We start from the raw sequence: 17494 nt of genomic DNA on the forward strand, positions 1-17494 counted from the left end.
AATATTAGAGTACCATATTGATTTATTTTATTCACAACAATCCTATGGAAAAAAATTAAAAAAAAATCTCAGCTTGGGACTGGAGCAATAGCACATGTAGAATACTTGTCTTGCATGTGGCTGACTTGGGTTTGATCCTTAGCACCCCATATGGTTGGTTCGTTCCCTAAGCCCATCAGGACTGATTGCTAAGCATAGAGCCAGGAATTATCCCTGAGCACCAGCGGATGTAGCTCAAGAACAATACAAAAAAGAAAAATCAAATCACTTCTTGCTTTACTTTATATATAGTCTTTGGAACTAAATTGCATTGAATCCAACAACAGTTTATTGTGATCTCAGAATTCTGGGAATAAAGAATTACTCACTGTTCTCACTGAATATATGGTTTATTGTAATGTTTCTCAACCATTTTTTACTCTGGCCTCTTCTGACCTTGTTTCCTTCTTTTGACTCCTCTTCTATGATTTGGCCCCCTAATCTTTTATAGGGGGCCCATACTCAGTGGTGCTCAGGGGTTACTTGGGGCTCTGCTCAGAAATCATTCCTGGGGGACACCATATAGGTTGCTGGGGATTGAACCTGGGTTGGCCCCATACAAGGCAAATACCCTGCCTACTGTGCTCTTACTCTGGCCCCTAGTACCCTAATCTTGTGCCATGCCTCGATCCTTCTTTTTGAAAAACACTTGTCTTGTGAGAAAGATAATGAGGAAATAAATACAATTATGATTCCCACTATAGAAAAAATTGAGGGGGTTTTAGCAAAGGATAAAGTCTAATCTAGTGATTTCTCATGAGGTATGAGTAGGAGTTTGCCAAACCAGGTGGTGTTGGTACATGTTAGGAAAGAGGTATTTTTAGTTAGAAATAGCAGGAAAACAGAAAGCTCTACTATTAGGAAACTTGGAGTCATCAGATATTGGAGAAAGTTCCTGGAACTTAGAGTGAGAAGAGTGGCAGGTGATAGGAAGTGAGATTTGAGAGGTAAGTAGTATTTTTTCTCAGAGGTCAGTTAAGGATTCTGAACCCAAATCTTAAGTCATTTCTAAATTCTTAAAGCACAAAAAGGACATGAGTAGATTTGGATTCTGGGAAGCCACTCCAGCTGTAATCTGTAGAGATATTGGGTTGAAAAGGAAAACAAGTGAATGTGAGAAGAAAGTTGGAAGATTGTTTTTTAGTAATCTTTAAAAGGAATGTTTTTTATTTAAAACATTTAAGGTTTAATAGAAGTAGAGATGGAGAGAAGTAGATGAATTTTAAGGTCACTTCTTAAAGCTCTGTTCTATTATGCTAATTCAAATGCCTGTTTAATTTATTATCAGCCTGAGAAAAATGGAATAAAAAAAATGACATTATTATCCAAATCATGAACAGAGAGAACTTCAGAAGATAGTTACAGGGACAACAAAAATAAAAAAATAGTTGAATGCAAATAATCATTTTAACAGTCATCTATGAAGGATTTGCCTTCTTCACATAAATGAAGATAAGACATTTTTTATCAGTTCATTCTTTTGTTTATTTGCTTATTTTTCATGTATGAAATTTTAAATTCCATTCATTCAAAAATGGATTGAGGGGAGCTGGAGCAAAAGCACAGCGGTAAGGCATTTTTCTTGCATGGAGCCAACACAGGATGGACCCCCAATTTGAATCCTGGCATCCCACATGGTCTCCCGAGTCTGCCAGGAGCGAATTCTGAGCATAGAGCCAGGAGTAGCCCCTGAGCACTGCTGGGTCTGACCCAAAAACCAAAACAAAACAAAACAAAACAAAATTTGATTGAGATACTGCTATAAGATGTTTACTAATATCAGTTTGTTATTATTATGATAATGTGTCATTTATTCCTAGTGTATATGCTTTTAAAAAACGTTATTGAAGTACTTGTGTTTTACAATATTCTTAGCAATGGTGTTGTGTATATACCCTTTGAACACCACACCCACCACCGGGGTATCCACCTCCCTCCATCAGGGTCCCAAAGGTTCCTATTTTTGCCCTCCTACTGACCAAAACTGCTTTTTTCCTCCCACCAACTCTGTTCTGTATTCCATCCAGCTCTCTAGTTTTTTGCCCTTGCCATTTTGCTCCCACACCGTGTATCTATATTTTTCTTCTGCAAAACTAATTTTTTTTATTAATTGAAGTACTGTGGTTTGCAATGCTGTAGTGATGGTTTCCTGTGTACATGATTCCAAGATCACACCCATCACCAGTGTATCTAATCATCCCCCCAAATCCCAGTTCCCTTCCTTTCAAACCTCCCACACACACACACATGCAAACGCATAAACTCAATTTTATAGATCAGTTTTCCTGTTGTGGGTACCTTTAAATCCCACATCTGAGAGCAGTCATTCTTTCTCTATCCCTTTACTTTTGACTGACTTCATCATCTAGTCTTATCTATGTAGCAGCATGTTTTGTCTTTTCTTACAGCACAGTATTCCATTATGTATATATGCCACAACTTTTTGATTTAGTTATTCATACATGGGGGCATTTGAATTGCATCCATAGCTTAGTTATTGTAATAATTGGGTGTGCAGATATCATTTCAAATTAATTTTTGTATCTTGGGGTAGATGCCAAGAAGTGGTATTTTTGAATTATATGGGAGTTCTATTACTATTTCAAGAAATATTCTTCATATTGCTTTCCATCAATGATGGAAAGATGACATTTCCACTCACTGAATGAGGGCCTAGTCTATAGACTTTTGGTGTCTTTAGGTATTAAATATCTCATTTAAGACACAGTCAGCTAGTTTCTGTTTTAGGTTAACAGAACTTCACCATTTCTTCCCAAATGACCCATGATTATATGGAGCTATAGATAAATCTGATCTCTTTTACTGCCTTATGCTTTACTCTCTGTACTTTTCTATCGCTCGTCCTATTTTAGTGAAACAGTTGATTAATTTTTGTTTTTTTGTTTTGTTTTTGGGTCACACATGGTATTTGGGCTACTCATTGCTCTTCACTCAGCAATCACTTTTTGCAAGCTTGGGGAACTTACAGAATGCTGGAGATAAAAATCAGGTTGGCCATGTGCAAGGCAAGGCAAGCTCCCTATTCCAGGGGTCCTCAAACTTTTTAAACAGGGGGCCAGTTCACTGTCCCTCAGACCACTGGAGGGTCTGATTATAGTAAAAACAAAACTTATGCATGAATTATTTTGCACACTGCATATATCTTATTTTGCAATGAAGAAACAAAACAGATACAAATACAATATGTGGCCCGCAGGCCATAGTTTGAGGACCACTGCGAGTATTTACTGTACTATTTCTTTGGCCCCTGAATAAAGTGCTTTGATTGAGGTGCTCAGTTATTTCCATCAGAGTTGCTTCTATCAATGAAGTTGGGCATTGTACAGTTACTGTTGTGGCCAAAAGCATGACAGCAGTTGTAACAAATAAATAAAACTTTCTTATTTAAATAGAGTAAATTCAGTTCTTGCTAATGTGAAATCCTCTTGGTGTAGTGGATGTGGAAGTGGAATGTTTTCTTCTTCACTCATGGTTCCAGGCTGACCATCAATACTTGGCTCACAGATTGCCCCTTGAAGCTTATTTAACATCCAGATGCAAAAGTTTGCAAAGCAGATGTTCTAGTTTATAAGGTAGTTGTTTAGGGGCCAATTCTAGGAGGTGCTTGATCATACTCTCAGTTGTTCCTCTATTCTCATAGGGAAATACATACTCGCCTTGATGCCATATCTGAAGTTCTCCATTCGGAATCCACTGTGTTTGGTCAGATAGAAAATCATCTACGGAAACTGCCTGACATAGAGAGAGGACTCTGTAGCATCTATCACAAGAAAGTAAGTTTGGTAGTAATCACATCTCTAAAACCCTGGCAATGTTCCTCAGCATGAGGACACACAACATTAGTGGAAAACATCTCAGAGTTTTATTGATATTATGGTTAGTATGTAGTTATTTATTTTGTGAGTAAAGTAAATGAATTGTCAGAAATTTTAATAGAGCACCTATTACTTAATTTCTTTTTTAATTGTAAAAATAATGCCTACTCCTGTTAATCATACCAACTCATAGAGGCCCTTAGTCTGTAATATTGGATAGTCTCATGTTTTGTTTTCACAGTGCTTAGACTTGAGACTTTGAAAAATAAATTTTGTTTTGTTTTGTTTTGTTTTTGGCCCATACCTGGTAGCACTCAGGGACTACTCCTGGCTTTGTGCTCAGGAATTGCTTCTGGCAGGCTTGGGGGGCCATATGGGATGCCAGGGATTGAACCTGGGTTTGTCCCACTCAGCAGCATGCTAAACAAACGAACTACTGCTGTGCTATCACTCCAGGTTCAAATTTATTATTTTTTAACCATGGAACAGCTTATTTGACATAACAATAGAAAAATCCGGGGGTGTTGTGTTTGTGGTAATCCTGATATCTAAGTAAATTTAGATTCTGAGGGTGAGTGAAAATCGTTCCTTTTTTTTTTCTTCAAATTATTGAGGTTCTGTGGTTTACAATTCTGTTAATAATGATTCCTCATGCACATAATTCTAATACCACATTTATCAATAATGTATCTGCTTTCCTTTGCCAAGATCTCAATGTTCCTCCCTTTCAGTCACTCACCCACTTCCACAAACTTGGTTGTATGGTTCAGTTCTCCCATTGTGTTGTCTTTGGCCCTTTGTTGCTACCTTGTTGTATATCTTATATTTTGGTTGTTTGGGGTCCACACCTGGCAGTGTTCAGGGTTTATGCTTGGCTATGCAATGTGCAATCATTGCAGGTGGACTCAAGAACATATGGAATGCTGAGGATTGACCTTGGTGTGCTGTGTGTAAATGTCTTATGTATCTTTGAATCTCACATATGAGTGAGATCATTCCGTATCTATCCCCATCTTTTTTTTAATTTGTTAATTTTATATATATATACATATATATATATATATATGTATATATATATATATATATAAAATCTTTATTTAAGCACCTTGATTACAAGCATGATTGTAGTTGGGTTTCAGTCATAAACAGAACACCCCTTCAGCAGTGCAACATTCCCACCACCAGTATCCACCCCCACTCCTTCCCAACCCTTGCCTGTATTTGAAACAGGCATTCTACTTCTCTCACACATTAAGATTGTCATGACAGTTGTTAGTGTAGTTATTTCCCTAACTGCACACTACTCTTTGTGGTGAACTTCATATTGTGAGCTGGTCCTTCTAGCCCTTATCTCTATTGTCTCTGGGGATTATTACAATAATCTCCTTAATTTTTCTTATAATCTATAGATCAGTGAGACTATTCTGTATCTTTCTCTCTCCCTCTGACTTATTTCACTCAACATAATAGATTCCATATACATCCACGTAAAGGAAAATTTCATGACTTCATCTCTCCTGATGGCTGCATAATATTCCATTGTGTGTATGTACCACAGTTTCTTTAGCCTTTCATCTGTTGAAGGGCATCTTGGTTGTTTCCAGATTTTAATTATTATAAATAGCACTGCAATGAATATAGGTGTGAGGAAGGGATTTTTGAATTGTATTTTTGTGTTCCTAGGGTATATCCCTAGGAGTAGTATAACTGGATCATATGGGAGCTCAATTTCTAGTTTTTGGAGGAATTTCCATGTTTTTTTCCATAAAGACTGGACTAAACAGCATTCCCACCAGCAATGAATGAGAGTTCCTTTCTCTCCACATCCCCACCAACACTGATTAATCTTGATCTTTGTGACGTGTGCCAGTCTCTGTGGTGTGAGATGGTACCTCATTGTTGTTTTGATTTGCATCTCCCTGATGATTAGTGATGTGGAGCATTTTTTCATGTGTCTTTTGGCCATTCCTATTTCTTCTTTGAGGAAGTGTCTGTTCATTTCTTCTCCCCATATTTTGATGGGGTTAGATATTTTTCTTTTTTTTTTTTTTTTTTTTTGGTTTTTTGGGCCACACCCGTTTGACGCTCAGGGGTTACTCCTGGCTATGTGCTCAGAAATCGCCCCTGGCTTGGGGGGACCATATGGGACGCCGGGGGATCGAACCGCGGTCCTTCCTTGGCTAGCGCTTGCAAGGCAGACACCTTACCTCCAGCGCCACCTACCCGGCCCCGATATTTTTTCTTATTAAGTCTATTAGTACCTTGTATATTTTGGATATTAGCCCTTTATCTGATGGGTATTGGATGAATAGTTTCTCCCATTTTGTGGGTGACTTTTGTATCCTAGGCACTCTTTCCTTTGAGGTGCAGAAGCTTCTCAGCTTAATGTATTCCCATCTGTTTATCTCTGCTTCCACTTGTTTGGAGAGTGCTGTTTCCTCCTTGAAGATGCCTTTAGTCTCAATGTCATGAAGTGTTTTACTACTTGTTGTTCTATATACTTTATGGGTTCAGGCCTGATATCAAAATCTTTAATCCATTTGGATTTGATCTTTGTGTATGATGTTAGATAGGGGTCTGAGTTCGCTTTTTTTGCAAGTGTCATCACCACTTGTTGAAGAGGCTTTCCTTGCTCCATTTTGGATTTCTTACCCCTTTATCAAAAATTAGTTGATTGTATGTCTGGGGAATATTCTCTGAATACTCAAGTCTATTCCACTGATCTGAGGATCTGTCTTTATTTCAATACCATGCTGTTTTAATAACCATTGTTTGGTAATACAATTTAAAATTGGGGAAAGTGATGCCTTCCATATTCCTTTTCTCAAGGATTGCTTTAGCTATTTGTAGTTGTTATTGTTCCAAATGAATTTCAGGAGTGTTTGATCCACTTCTTTGAAGAATGGCATATGTATCTTTAGAGGAATTGCATTAAATCTATACAATGCTTTGGGGAGTATTGCCATTTAATGATATTAATCCTGACAATCCATGAGCAGGGTATTTGTCTCCATTTCCTTGTGTCCTTGCTTATTTCTTGAAGCAGGCTTTTGTAATTTTCTTTATATAGGTCCTTCACCTCTTTAGTTAAGTTGACTCCAAGTTATTTGATTTGTGGGGCACTAACGTGAATGAGATTTTTTTTTAACGTCCATTTCTTCTCTATCATTATTATTGTCTAAGTAGGCCATTGACTTTTGAGTGTTAATTTTGTAATTTGCCACTTTGCTATATGAATTTATTGTTTCTAGAAGCTTTTCAGCAGTCTTTAGGGTTTTCTAAGTAGAGTATCATGAAATCTGCAAACAGTGAGAGCTTAACTTTTTCCTTTCCTATCTGGATGCCCTTGATATCTTTTTCTTGCCTAATTACCAGGGCAAGTACTTCCAGTACTATGTTGAATAGTGGTGAGAGAGGGCAACCTTGTCTTGTACCAGATTTTAGATGAAAGGTTTTAGTTTATCTCCATTGAGAATAATATTTGCTATTGACCTATAGTAGATGGCCTTGACTATACTGAGAAAATTTCCTTTCATTCCCATCTTTTCTTTTTTTTTTTTGTTTTTTTTTGGGCCACACCTGTTTTATGCTTAGGGGTTAATCCTGGCTCAACGCTCAGAAGTTGCCCCTGGCTTGGGGGGACTATATGGGACGCCGGGGGATCGAACCTCGGTCCTTCCTTAGCTAGCACTTGCAAGGCAGACACTTTATCTCTAGCGCCACCTCACCGGCCCCTCATTCCCATCTTGATGAGGGTTTTTATCAAGAATGGATGTTGAACCTTATCAAATGCTTTCTCTGCATCTATTGATATGATCATATGATTTTTATTTATCCCTATTTTTTGGACTGACTTCACTCAGCATATCTTCTAGTTTTGTACATGTTGATTTAAATTGCATGATTTTGCTTGAAAAACAGTATTTATATTTCTGTCACTTAAGCTGTATGGTTTAAGTTATAAGAGTAACAAGACAGGGACTGGAGCAATAGTACGTTGTGTAAGGCATTTTAATGTGTTTGAAGCTGACCTGAGTTTGATCCCTAGCATCCCATATGATCCCCTTAGCGCTTTCAAGAGTATTTCCTGAGTGCAGAGCCAGGAGTAACCCCTGACTGTTACTACTTATGGCCCCAAAACCCGAAAGCACAACAAACAAAAGCAAGATAGGTCTTCCACATGTACAGAAATTATAAATCTTTAAAAACAGCCCTAAAAACTAAAGTATACTTGTATTTATAATTCTTAAAAAATGTTGTTGTTATTGTTTCGTTTGGGGCCACACCAAAAGGATACTTAGAAGTTACTCTGCCTTTGTACTCAGAAATTACTCCTGGTGCTGATCAGGGGATCATATGGAATGTTAGGGATAGAAACTGAGTTGGCCGCATGCAAAGTAAACTCCCTCCTGCCCCAGTCTTTATATGTAATTTTTTTTTGGCCACACCCAGCGGTGCTCAGGGGTTGCTCCTGGCTGTCTGCTCAGAAATAGCTCCTGACAGGCACGGGGGACCATATGGGACACCGGGATTCGAACCAACCATCCTTGGTCCTGGATCGGCTGCTTGCAAGGCAAACGCCGCTGTGCTATCTCTCCGGGCCCTATATGTATATTTTAAAGACCTCTTCGCCCATAAAGCTATACTAAAGTAAGAGTTCTATTCTGAGAATACTTGCAGTGCCCGAGAAAGATTATGTAACTGTTCCATATGGTTCAGCTAAAACTGAAAATAAAGAACAGGCTAGAATTGGGAAACTAATCCTTAGGGAAAAAACTTTTGAGCTCATTATGTGGTCAGTAGTCTGTTCTATCATTATTTGGTTTGCTGTGGTGTTGGTTGACTATAGTAGAGGCTGTCCAGATAGCAGACTTTTAATGACTGAATTTTCAAAGATAATAAAGATATTGAACCATTTTAAAATCTTTGTTTGCTGTCCATCTGTAGATATTGACAAAATGATACTCAACTTCATAAATCAATTATCAGAAATATAATATTTAATGTAAAAGACTTCTTTGGGGGGGGTTTGGGGTCACACCTGGCAGTGCTCAGGGCTACTCTTGGCTCTAATGCTCAGAATTTGCCCAAGCAGGCTCAAGGGACCATATGGGATGCCGCAATTTGAACCACCATCCTCATGCATGCAAGGCATATGCTCTCCCACTGTACTATCGCTCTGGCCCCAATGTAAAAGACTTTTGAGGCAAGTAAAACACTAAAAATTTCATTTATTAATCAGTCTTTATTACCTTTTATCAAGCAACAGGTATTTCAGTATTTGCTTAATGTAATCCTTTTTACTCTAAAGGACTCACAGCAACTACGTTTATTTTTCTCAAGTCAAAATAGAAACACAATTGAAAAATACCTTTAAAAAATTAAATTTCGGGCTGGAGAGATAGAATGGAGATAGGGTATTTGCCTTACATGCAGGAGGATGGTGGTTTGAATCCCGGCATCCCATGTGGTTCCCCGAGCCTGCCAGGAGTGATTTCTGAGTATAAAGCCAGGAGTAATCCCTGAGCGCTGCCAGGTGTGACCCAAAAACCGAAAGAAAAAAAAAATTTTTTTAATTTCTTTATTTTAGACACTGGTTTATAGAGTTGTTCTCAGTACAGTTATTTTTGGCATTCACTATAACAATACCAATCCTATCACCAGCATAACATTCCTTCCATCCTTGTTCTCATTATCCTAAGCTCACTGAAACCTACCCTTTGGAAGATGTATATATAAATTACTTAATATTACTTGGTACAACTAGACGGTAATGTATTTATCAAAAAAAGAAGTTCATTAAAAGGAAATTTCTGAAAATTGTCATATCTCACAGTGGGATCTTATGCCATTGTTTAAAGGTCTACTAAGCTATTTGATGCTATTTGAGCTTTCTGTTATTAGCTTTTGTTTCGTTTGTTGGTTTGGTTTGTGTAGCTTCTCTAAATATTTCACAGCAATTTGGTTTATTACTATTGGGAAACCAGTATTAAAATTATTGGTGTCACACGGCTGCATAGGTGGCTGCACAGTCCACAACTTTGGTGGTCTATGGAGCTGGGTTAAAGAGCATGGGGACAACAATGGTTCATGGGGTCTAGCTGAAGAGCCCCAGTGGGATCAGTTCTGAGACTAGTATGTCCACAAGTTTTTCCTCCTAGTTGGGCCTGTCTTTCGAGAGGAGGAGATGTGTATGGTATTGGCCCTTTGCATAGACTTGGTGGTAGGCTCTGGAAAGTGGGCATAGTTGTCAGGACTTCTGGAAATACAAAGGCATGGAGAGAAAAACACTTATAATTCTAATTAAAAGAATGAAGTCAAAGTATCCATAATATCCAATTGGCAGTATCATTTCATATTACAGAGAGTACAGCTATAATTTCCATTATGCTTTACTGATACTCATGAAACTTTTATGTTTGCATTTGTGTTTATAAAAGTAAAAATAAATTTAAAGTATGTTATCATTGACGTTCACATACTACTTTGGAATACACCACAGAAGTATACAGTATACGTGTGGGTATGTATATACTACCAAATATACTGGAAAGTTTTTTCTTTTCTGTGTATTGAGAACTTTTCTGATTTGTTCTTAGCAACTTTCAAGTTCAGAGCTTATAGTGTTACTAGCTTTAGTCATTTTCTGTGTTTTACCTCACAGAGCTGACTTGTTTTATAATCACAGATTTGTATTTTTAGATCCCCTTTACTATGTCTCCCCTCCACCCAAATATTTCAGGTAACTGCTATATTGTATGAATGAATTGTTTGAGGATTTTAAAACTTTTATTAAATTGATTATGTATTTGGTCTTTGGGGGACACACCTGATGCGACTCTTATTGGGGCCTGGGACCTAGTGTTGGGACTGAATCCAGATCTCCATTATGCAAAGCTTGCACTCAAGCCATTGAACTACCTAACTCTCAGCACTAGAGGTTTTTAAAGTTTAGATTCTATAGTAAATCAAATTCATTTGAAAAGTAACCAACAGGGGCTAGAGAGATAGTATACCAATGAAGGCTCTCATCTTGGACAAAATTAACCAGATTCTATCCCCAGTACCACATATGGTTCCCTATAACCCACCAGGAGTGGTTCCAGAACACAGAGCCACGAGTAAACCCTGAGCACAGTTGCTCAGGAGTGGTCCAAAAAACAAACAAGTAAGTAAAAGTAAGCACTAAGCAGAGAAGAATGTGGTTTTTTTTTTTTAATTATTTTATGTTTTGATTTTGGTATCTTACCTGGTTATGTGCAGGACTTACTGTTTCTTGCTCTGTGCTCATGGAATCACTCCTGATGATGCCCAGAGGACCATATGCAATGCTAGGAATTGAACTTGGGTCAGCTGCATGCAAGGCAAGCACCCTATCATCTGAACTATCTCTAGCCCCAAAAGTGACTTTTAGTTTGGAGTTTTGAAATATATCAAAGGAGGTTGACTCACTTTGATGCCATTTTAATTACTGTTTTAGTGTTTTCACAAAATACATTTCTAAAGATGGGTTTGAAAAGAGATGATTAGAAGTGGTTTGGTAACAAACCAGTTTTAGCTGTTCTAAATGTTTTAAACCAAAATTTTAAAGATGAGCTAGCTGGCTTTGTGAGCACATCATCAAATACATGACTGTTCTGTATCATGAATTCACTCTAAATAAGCTTCTGCTGTTGGAACCAAATGGTGAGAGATATCCTAGGTACAGTCAGTGCCAATTATGTGAAACTCAGAAACTGGTAAGGAACACTCTGGGGATGTTGTGAAAATGTTAAACCTAGGCCATATGGCTGTGTAGAAATTGTCATAGACTAGGCACAAAGTAACTATTTTTATGATGATAATAATAGAGGATACCAAGTGGGCCAACCCTGAAATAAAAGAAATGTTCATTTTGGTAGTAAAACTTCAAATTAACTTTGCTCAAGAACTCATTTGTGAGAAAATGATGCATATAACTGGATACATTTAAAAGATTATAGTACTGAGTAATACTGGAAGACTATTTCCAGAATTTCCTAGGCAAAAAGTTTCTTAACCAGATTGGTGGAAGCCCCAGACCACATTTTCAGTCTGGGTTTAGGTTAGAGATTTAAGTTTTATTCCTGCAACTGCCCTTGGCCTTTTGTCCAAAGATCTTCTATAGAGAAAATTTTGTGTTTTTGAGTGTGGTTGGTGTTCAGTAGGCTCAGCAGCCACACTGGTGAATGTTCGTGAGCAAGCCTTAAAGAGATGTGCAGTGAGTTGAAGAATGCATTGCTACTGTTGGGTGCTGGGGCTCTGGTCTCCAAGACTAGTAGCTTTTCTTGGGGGGACAAATTAGTTCCAACACCTGAGTGGTGGTGTGCATGTTATACTTGTCCTCTTATCCACTACTGTATTTCCTGGCTCCCTACAGGGAAGTTTGCAGCTAGAAATGGAGTTGAATATGAACAGCTTCTTTACATTGATCTTCAACTTTCTTGCAGCTTCATTAAGTTGTTTTACTTTAGAACCTTGAGAATAACCCACCTACTGGAAGCACTAAAGACTTGATTGTAAAGCATGTATTTTTTGCTCTTCCATTACTTACTACTTCAATTTTATTTCTTATTTGAGCATGAAAAAGCCATTCCTTTCTTTACTTCTCAAATTATAAGACCTTATTTAAATTTTTGGTTGAACATTGAAGATGCTTATTTCATTTCCTGATTTTTGTTTGAATGCTCCATTTTATATTGTTTCAAAAGCTTGTAGGTACTCTTATCAGAACTCATCAATATTGGATCATCAATCTCTTGGATATTTTTTTTTATTCTTTAACTTTTGGAAATTTTCATCATCTTTGCCTTCTACTTGTAAAGATTTATAATGTTATATCTTTTTTTTTTTTTTTTTTTGGGTCACACCTGGCAGTGCTCAGGGGTTATTCCTAGCTCCAGGCTCAGAAATTGCTCCTGGCAGGCACAGGGGACCATATGGGGCGCCGGGATTCGAACCGATGACCTCCTGCATGAAAGGCAAACGCCTTACCTCCATGCTATCTCTCCGGCCCCTATAATGTTATATCTTAATTACCAAGGATTTATTGTTTTCTTTTTCTCTGGATTTTCCTTTAACAAATTAGAGTTCTTTTTGTGTGTTTGTTTTTTGGGTGCAGCATCTGTACCGAAGATTTTAGTGTAACTAATATTACCCCTTTCTTAGAGATGTTTTCTTTTGCTAGCCTGGTCTCTCTATTCACTCCAGGTGTTTTGTTTTATTTTTAAGATACATTTTTTTGTTTGTTTTTTATTTGTGGGGGGCACACCCATTTGATGCTCAGGGGTTACTCCTGGCTAAGCGCTCAGAAATTGCCCCTGGCTTGGGACCATATGGGACACCGGGGGATCGAACCGCAGTCCTTCCTTGGCTAGCGTTTGCAAGGCAGACACCTTACTACCTCTAGCGCCACCTCTCCGGCCCCTGAGATATATTTTAATTGAAGTATTATTGGTTTTGTTGGTTGATTGTTTTGGTCTTCACATTTCATGTTACAATAAAATAGGATAGGAAGTACTCTGCAACTGGCTTACACTTTTAAAATATAAAGTTAACTATAAAATGAAGCAGCTCATCCATTTATTTAAAAATTTTTTATTCTGGGGTTGGAGTGTGATAGTTGCTTGCATTGCATACAGCCAACCCAGATTCAATCCCCAGCATCACATATGGTCCCTAAGTCCTGCCAGAAGTGATTCCTGAGTGCAAAGCCAGGAGTGACCCCTGAGCATTGCCTGATGTGACCCAAAAGTAAATGAAACAGTATTTTCCCACTGGTCCATCTATTGGATAAACTCTTGGTGTAGTATCTTTAGAATTTTTCTTTTGTGCGTATGAGATTCCCTGGGGTCTGTCAATCTCTTCACTAACATACAATGTTCTGGATACTATATGGGAACAACTGAGAATCTTGGCACCCCATTTCTAACCTTGTTTTCAATTTTTGCTTTTTTTTCGCTGTGCTTGAACCTGGCTCTTATACACTGTGTTTTACATTCCCCAAAGGATAAAACTAGTCTTCTGTAGCATGGAGTGGAGGCTCCTTAATGACTTGAAGAGAAAGGAGTTTGAAGAACTTATGATAAACCACCAATATTAATAGTATTATAAACCACAGACTATATTTTAAGAGGTAACCAGAATAAATTAACATTTATATTCTAGAAATTTTGCTTCAATTCTTATAGAAAAACGTATATAATAAAGAATTGCCAATGAAATTCTATTGTGAAAATACATAGAAAATTTACTACATAATTATGTGCGATTTAACTTTATTTGAAATTGTAGCATTTCCTATCAATGTTTTTATTAAATATATAGTACAAATATCTTAATTTTAAGACTTATGTCTTAATATTACTTCTGTGACTTTCCTATTAAGATGTCTTTTGTTTCTTTGGGACCCTACTGGTGGGTGGAATTAGGAAATATCTAGTGGTACACAGGAGCTGGCTCTGTGCTCAGGAATGATCCCTGGTAGTACAAAGGGACCATGTGTGTTGCTGGGTACTTAAGGTAGAAACTGATGATACAAGACAGGCACTTGTGTGTTTTATGACCCTATACTACCTGGATATTTGTTTCTACTTATTTTTATATTTCAAAGGTTCTATAAATATGTAGATCTATTGGGTCTGGGAAAGTACCTTAGGTGTCTAGAACTCCATGCTTTGCAAACTGAAGACCTGGGTTTGATTTCTATTAAACCTTCCTCTTCCCCAGCCACCCACTACCTTCAGGAGCAGATCCCACACTCTGATCTGAATGTGAATGTTACTTAGGGGTGCATTGCTGTGTATGAGTTGAAACCTTGAGGGGAGAAAGAACAGATATATGTGTATTATACATATATATATGTATATATATATATATATAGAGAGAGAGAGAGAGAGAGAGAGACAGAGAGACAGAGAGAGAGAGAGAGAGACTTTTTTTAACTGCATTGTAAGGTATGCTTTTTTTTTGTTTTTTGGGCCACATCCAGTAATGCTCAGGGGTTACTCCTGGCTATGTGCTCAAAAATCACTCCTGGCTTGGGGACCATATGGGATGCTGGGGGTTCAAACTGTGGTCTATCCTAGGTTAGCACATGCAAGGCAGATGCCCTATTGCTTGTGCCACTGCTCTGGCTCCGTAAGGTATATTAAAAAAAAAAAAAACTTTTAAAAAGTTTTTTAGAAAAACTTAGTCAAAGGTTGTAATGAGCTTTTTCTTTTTTTTTTTTGGTTTTTGGTTTTTGGGCCACACCTGGCAGTTCTCAGGGGTCACTCCTGGCTGTCTGCTCAGAAATAGCTCCTGGCAGGCACGGGGGACCATATGGGACACCGGGATTCGAGCCAACCACCTTTGGTCCTGGATTGGCTACTTGCAAGGCAAATGCCACTCTGCTATATCTCTGGGCCCAAGCTTTTTTTTTTTTTTTTTATCCAAAGATATGTGAAATTGCTCTTCAAAAAAAGATCACACATCTACTAATAGTATGTAAAAGTGACCTTTTATACACACTCTGCATAAATTGGTCATTGTTAAATTTTAACATCCGATAAGTGAAAAATGCTATTGTGAATTTAATTGGCTTGTCCTAATTATGTGTGAGGTTAATCAAGTGCTTTTTGGAATTCCCTTTTTACGAATTGCACATTAAATTGTTTTGCCATTATTCTCTGGATTACTCACCTTTCCTATTTCAGTTTTTAAAGTGTATATTTTTTAAATTAAATTTAATTTTATTGAAACCATTCTGATTTACAAAGTCCTTCATAGTTGGGTTTAAGATAAACAGTGAGGGACTGGAGCGATAGCATAGCAGTCGGGCTTTTGCCTTGCATGCAGACGACCCAGGACAGACCCGGGTTCAATTCTTGGCATCCCAGATGATCCCCTGAGCCTGCCAGGATCAATTTCTGAGTACAGATCCAGGAGTAACCCCTGCGCGTGTTACCCCAAAAAAACAAAAACAAAACAAACCAAAAAGATAAACAATGATTCAGGCCTAATCTCACCACAAGTATTGACCTCTCTCCAGCAATGTTCCTTAAATGTATTCCATACCACCACCCTCTGCCTCCAGCCTGCCAGCATAACAGGCCCATTTAAAGTTTAAATGTTAGAGTTTGGATTTCTTCATTTCATTGCTGTTAACTTTGGTTTGGATAATTAATTCTTTTTTTTTGTTTTTATCTCCAGCATGGTACCTGAGACCACTTGGCACCTGGCCCCATCCTTTTATATTTGTGTTTCTTCTGCTACACTCAGTTTCTTTCCTTCTCCTCACTATAACTGTGGGGCCAAGGTTGTTCAAGACAACTCCACTTTAAACCATTGTATTTCATGCAGTTATTCTAAATACATATTTATTCTATATATATTACATATATAATATTTAATGCTAATGATACATCATTCTATATTTACCTTCTTTCTGGCTTATTTCATTTAACATAGTATCTTCCTGTTCTATCCATGTTGTGGCAGATTTCATGATTGCATCATTTCCTATAGCTATGTATATATATATACACACACACACACACACACACACACACACACACACACATATACATACATATATACCATATCTTCATGATGTACTCATCTGTTGTTGAACATCTAGGTTGATTCCAACTCTTAGCTATTGTACTGAGTACTGCAATGAATAATGGTGTGCATACATTCTTTTGGATGAATGTTTTTCTCTCCTGGGGATTGATACTCAAAAGCTGGGATATATAATAGCTCAATTTTAAGTTTAGTGAGAACCCTCCATACTTTTTCCCATACGGATTGGACCAGGCAACATTCCCACCAGCAATGTATGAGAGTTTCTCACAACAAGCTTGCCAACACAGATTGTTTCCAATATTTTTGATATATGCCATCCATACTGGTGTAAGATGATAGACATCTCATTGTTGTCTGCCTATGTTTTCCCCAATGAACTTTATGGATTCGGGTCTAATCTCAAGGTCTTTAATCCACTTTGAATTGACTTTTGTGTAAGGTGTGTGATATGGATCAATCTTTAATTTCTTCCATGTGGCTATCTAATTGTTCTAACACCATTGTTGAAGAAACTCTATTCCATTTCAAGTTCCTGGTCCTTTGTCAAAGATTAGTTGACCATATACAATGGGGGTTTGTCATTGGCTAGTCTGTTTTGACCCTTTGGTCTGGAAAATGTTTTTGTTCCAATACCATGCAGTCTTGATTACTATGGCTTTGTAGTAAAGCTTCAAGTTAGGCCATGAGATGCCTTCCAGTTTTTTTCCCCCCAGCACAGATTTGGCTATCCTAGGTTTTTTATGATTGCACACAAACTTTATAACTGATTGTTCTAAATCCTTGAAGAATGTCTGAATTTGGATTGGGATTACACTGAATCTATGTAGTAGTTCAGGTAAGATGGTCATTTTGATAATATTGATTCTTCCAATCAATCCATGAGCATGGAATGTTTTTCCATTTCCTTAGGTCTTTCTTCATTTTTTTTTCCTTAAATGTTTTTAAGGTTTCATGGTATAGGTCTCACCTCTTGTTATGTTGATTTCTAGGTACTTGATAGTTTTGGACACTATTTTATTTTTTTATTATTTATT

General features: G+C 37.5%; 1 protein-coding gene across 1 annotated transcript in view; it reads left to right on the top strand.

Moving 5' to 3' along the window:
• MSH3 (mutS homolog 3) overlaps positions 1 to 17494 on the top strand; it is a 173480-nt gene that overhangs the window by 87984 nt on the left and 68002 nt on the right. The window contains exon 13 of the mRNA XM_049766040.1: positions 3701 to 3833. Coding sequence (XP_049621997.1) covers positions 3701 to 3833 — 133 coding nt within the window. The remainder of the gene's footprint in view (positions 1 to 3700; positions 3834 to 17494) is intronic.

Source organism: Suncus etruscus, chromosome 2 (genome assembly GCF_024139225.1).
Source record: "Suncus etruscus isolate mSunEtr1 chromosome 2, mSunEtr1.pri.cur, whole genome shotgun sequence".
NCBI lineage: Eukaryota > Metazoa > Chordata > Mammalia > Eulipotyphla > Soricidae > Suncus > Suncus etruscus.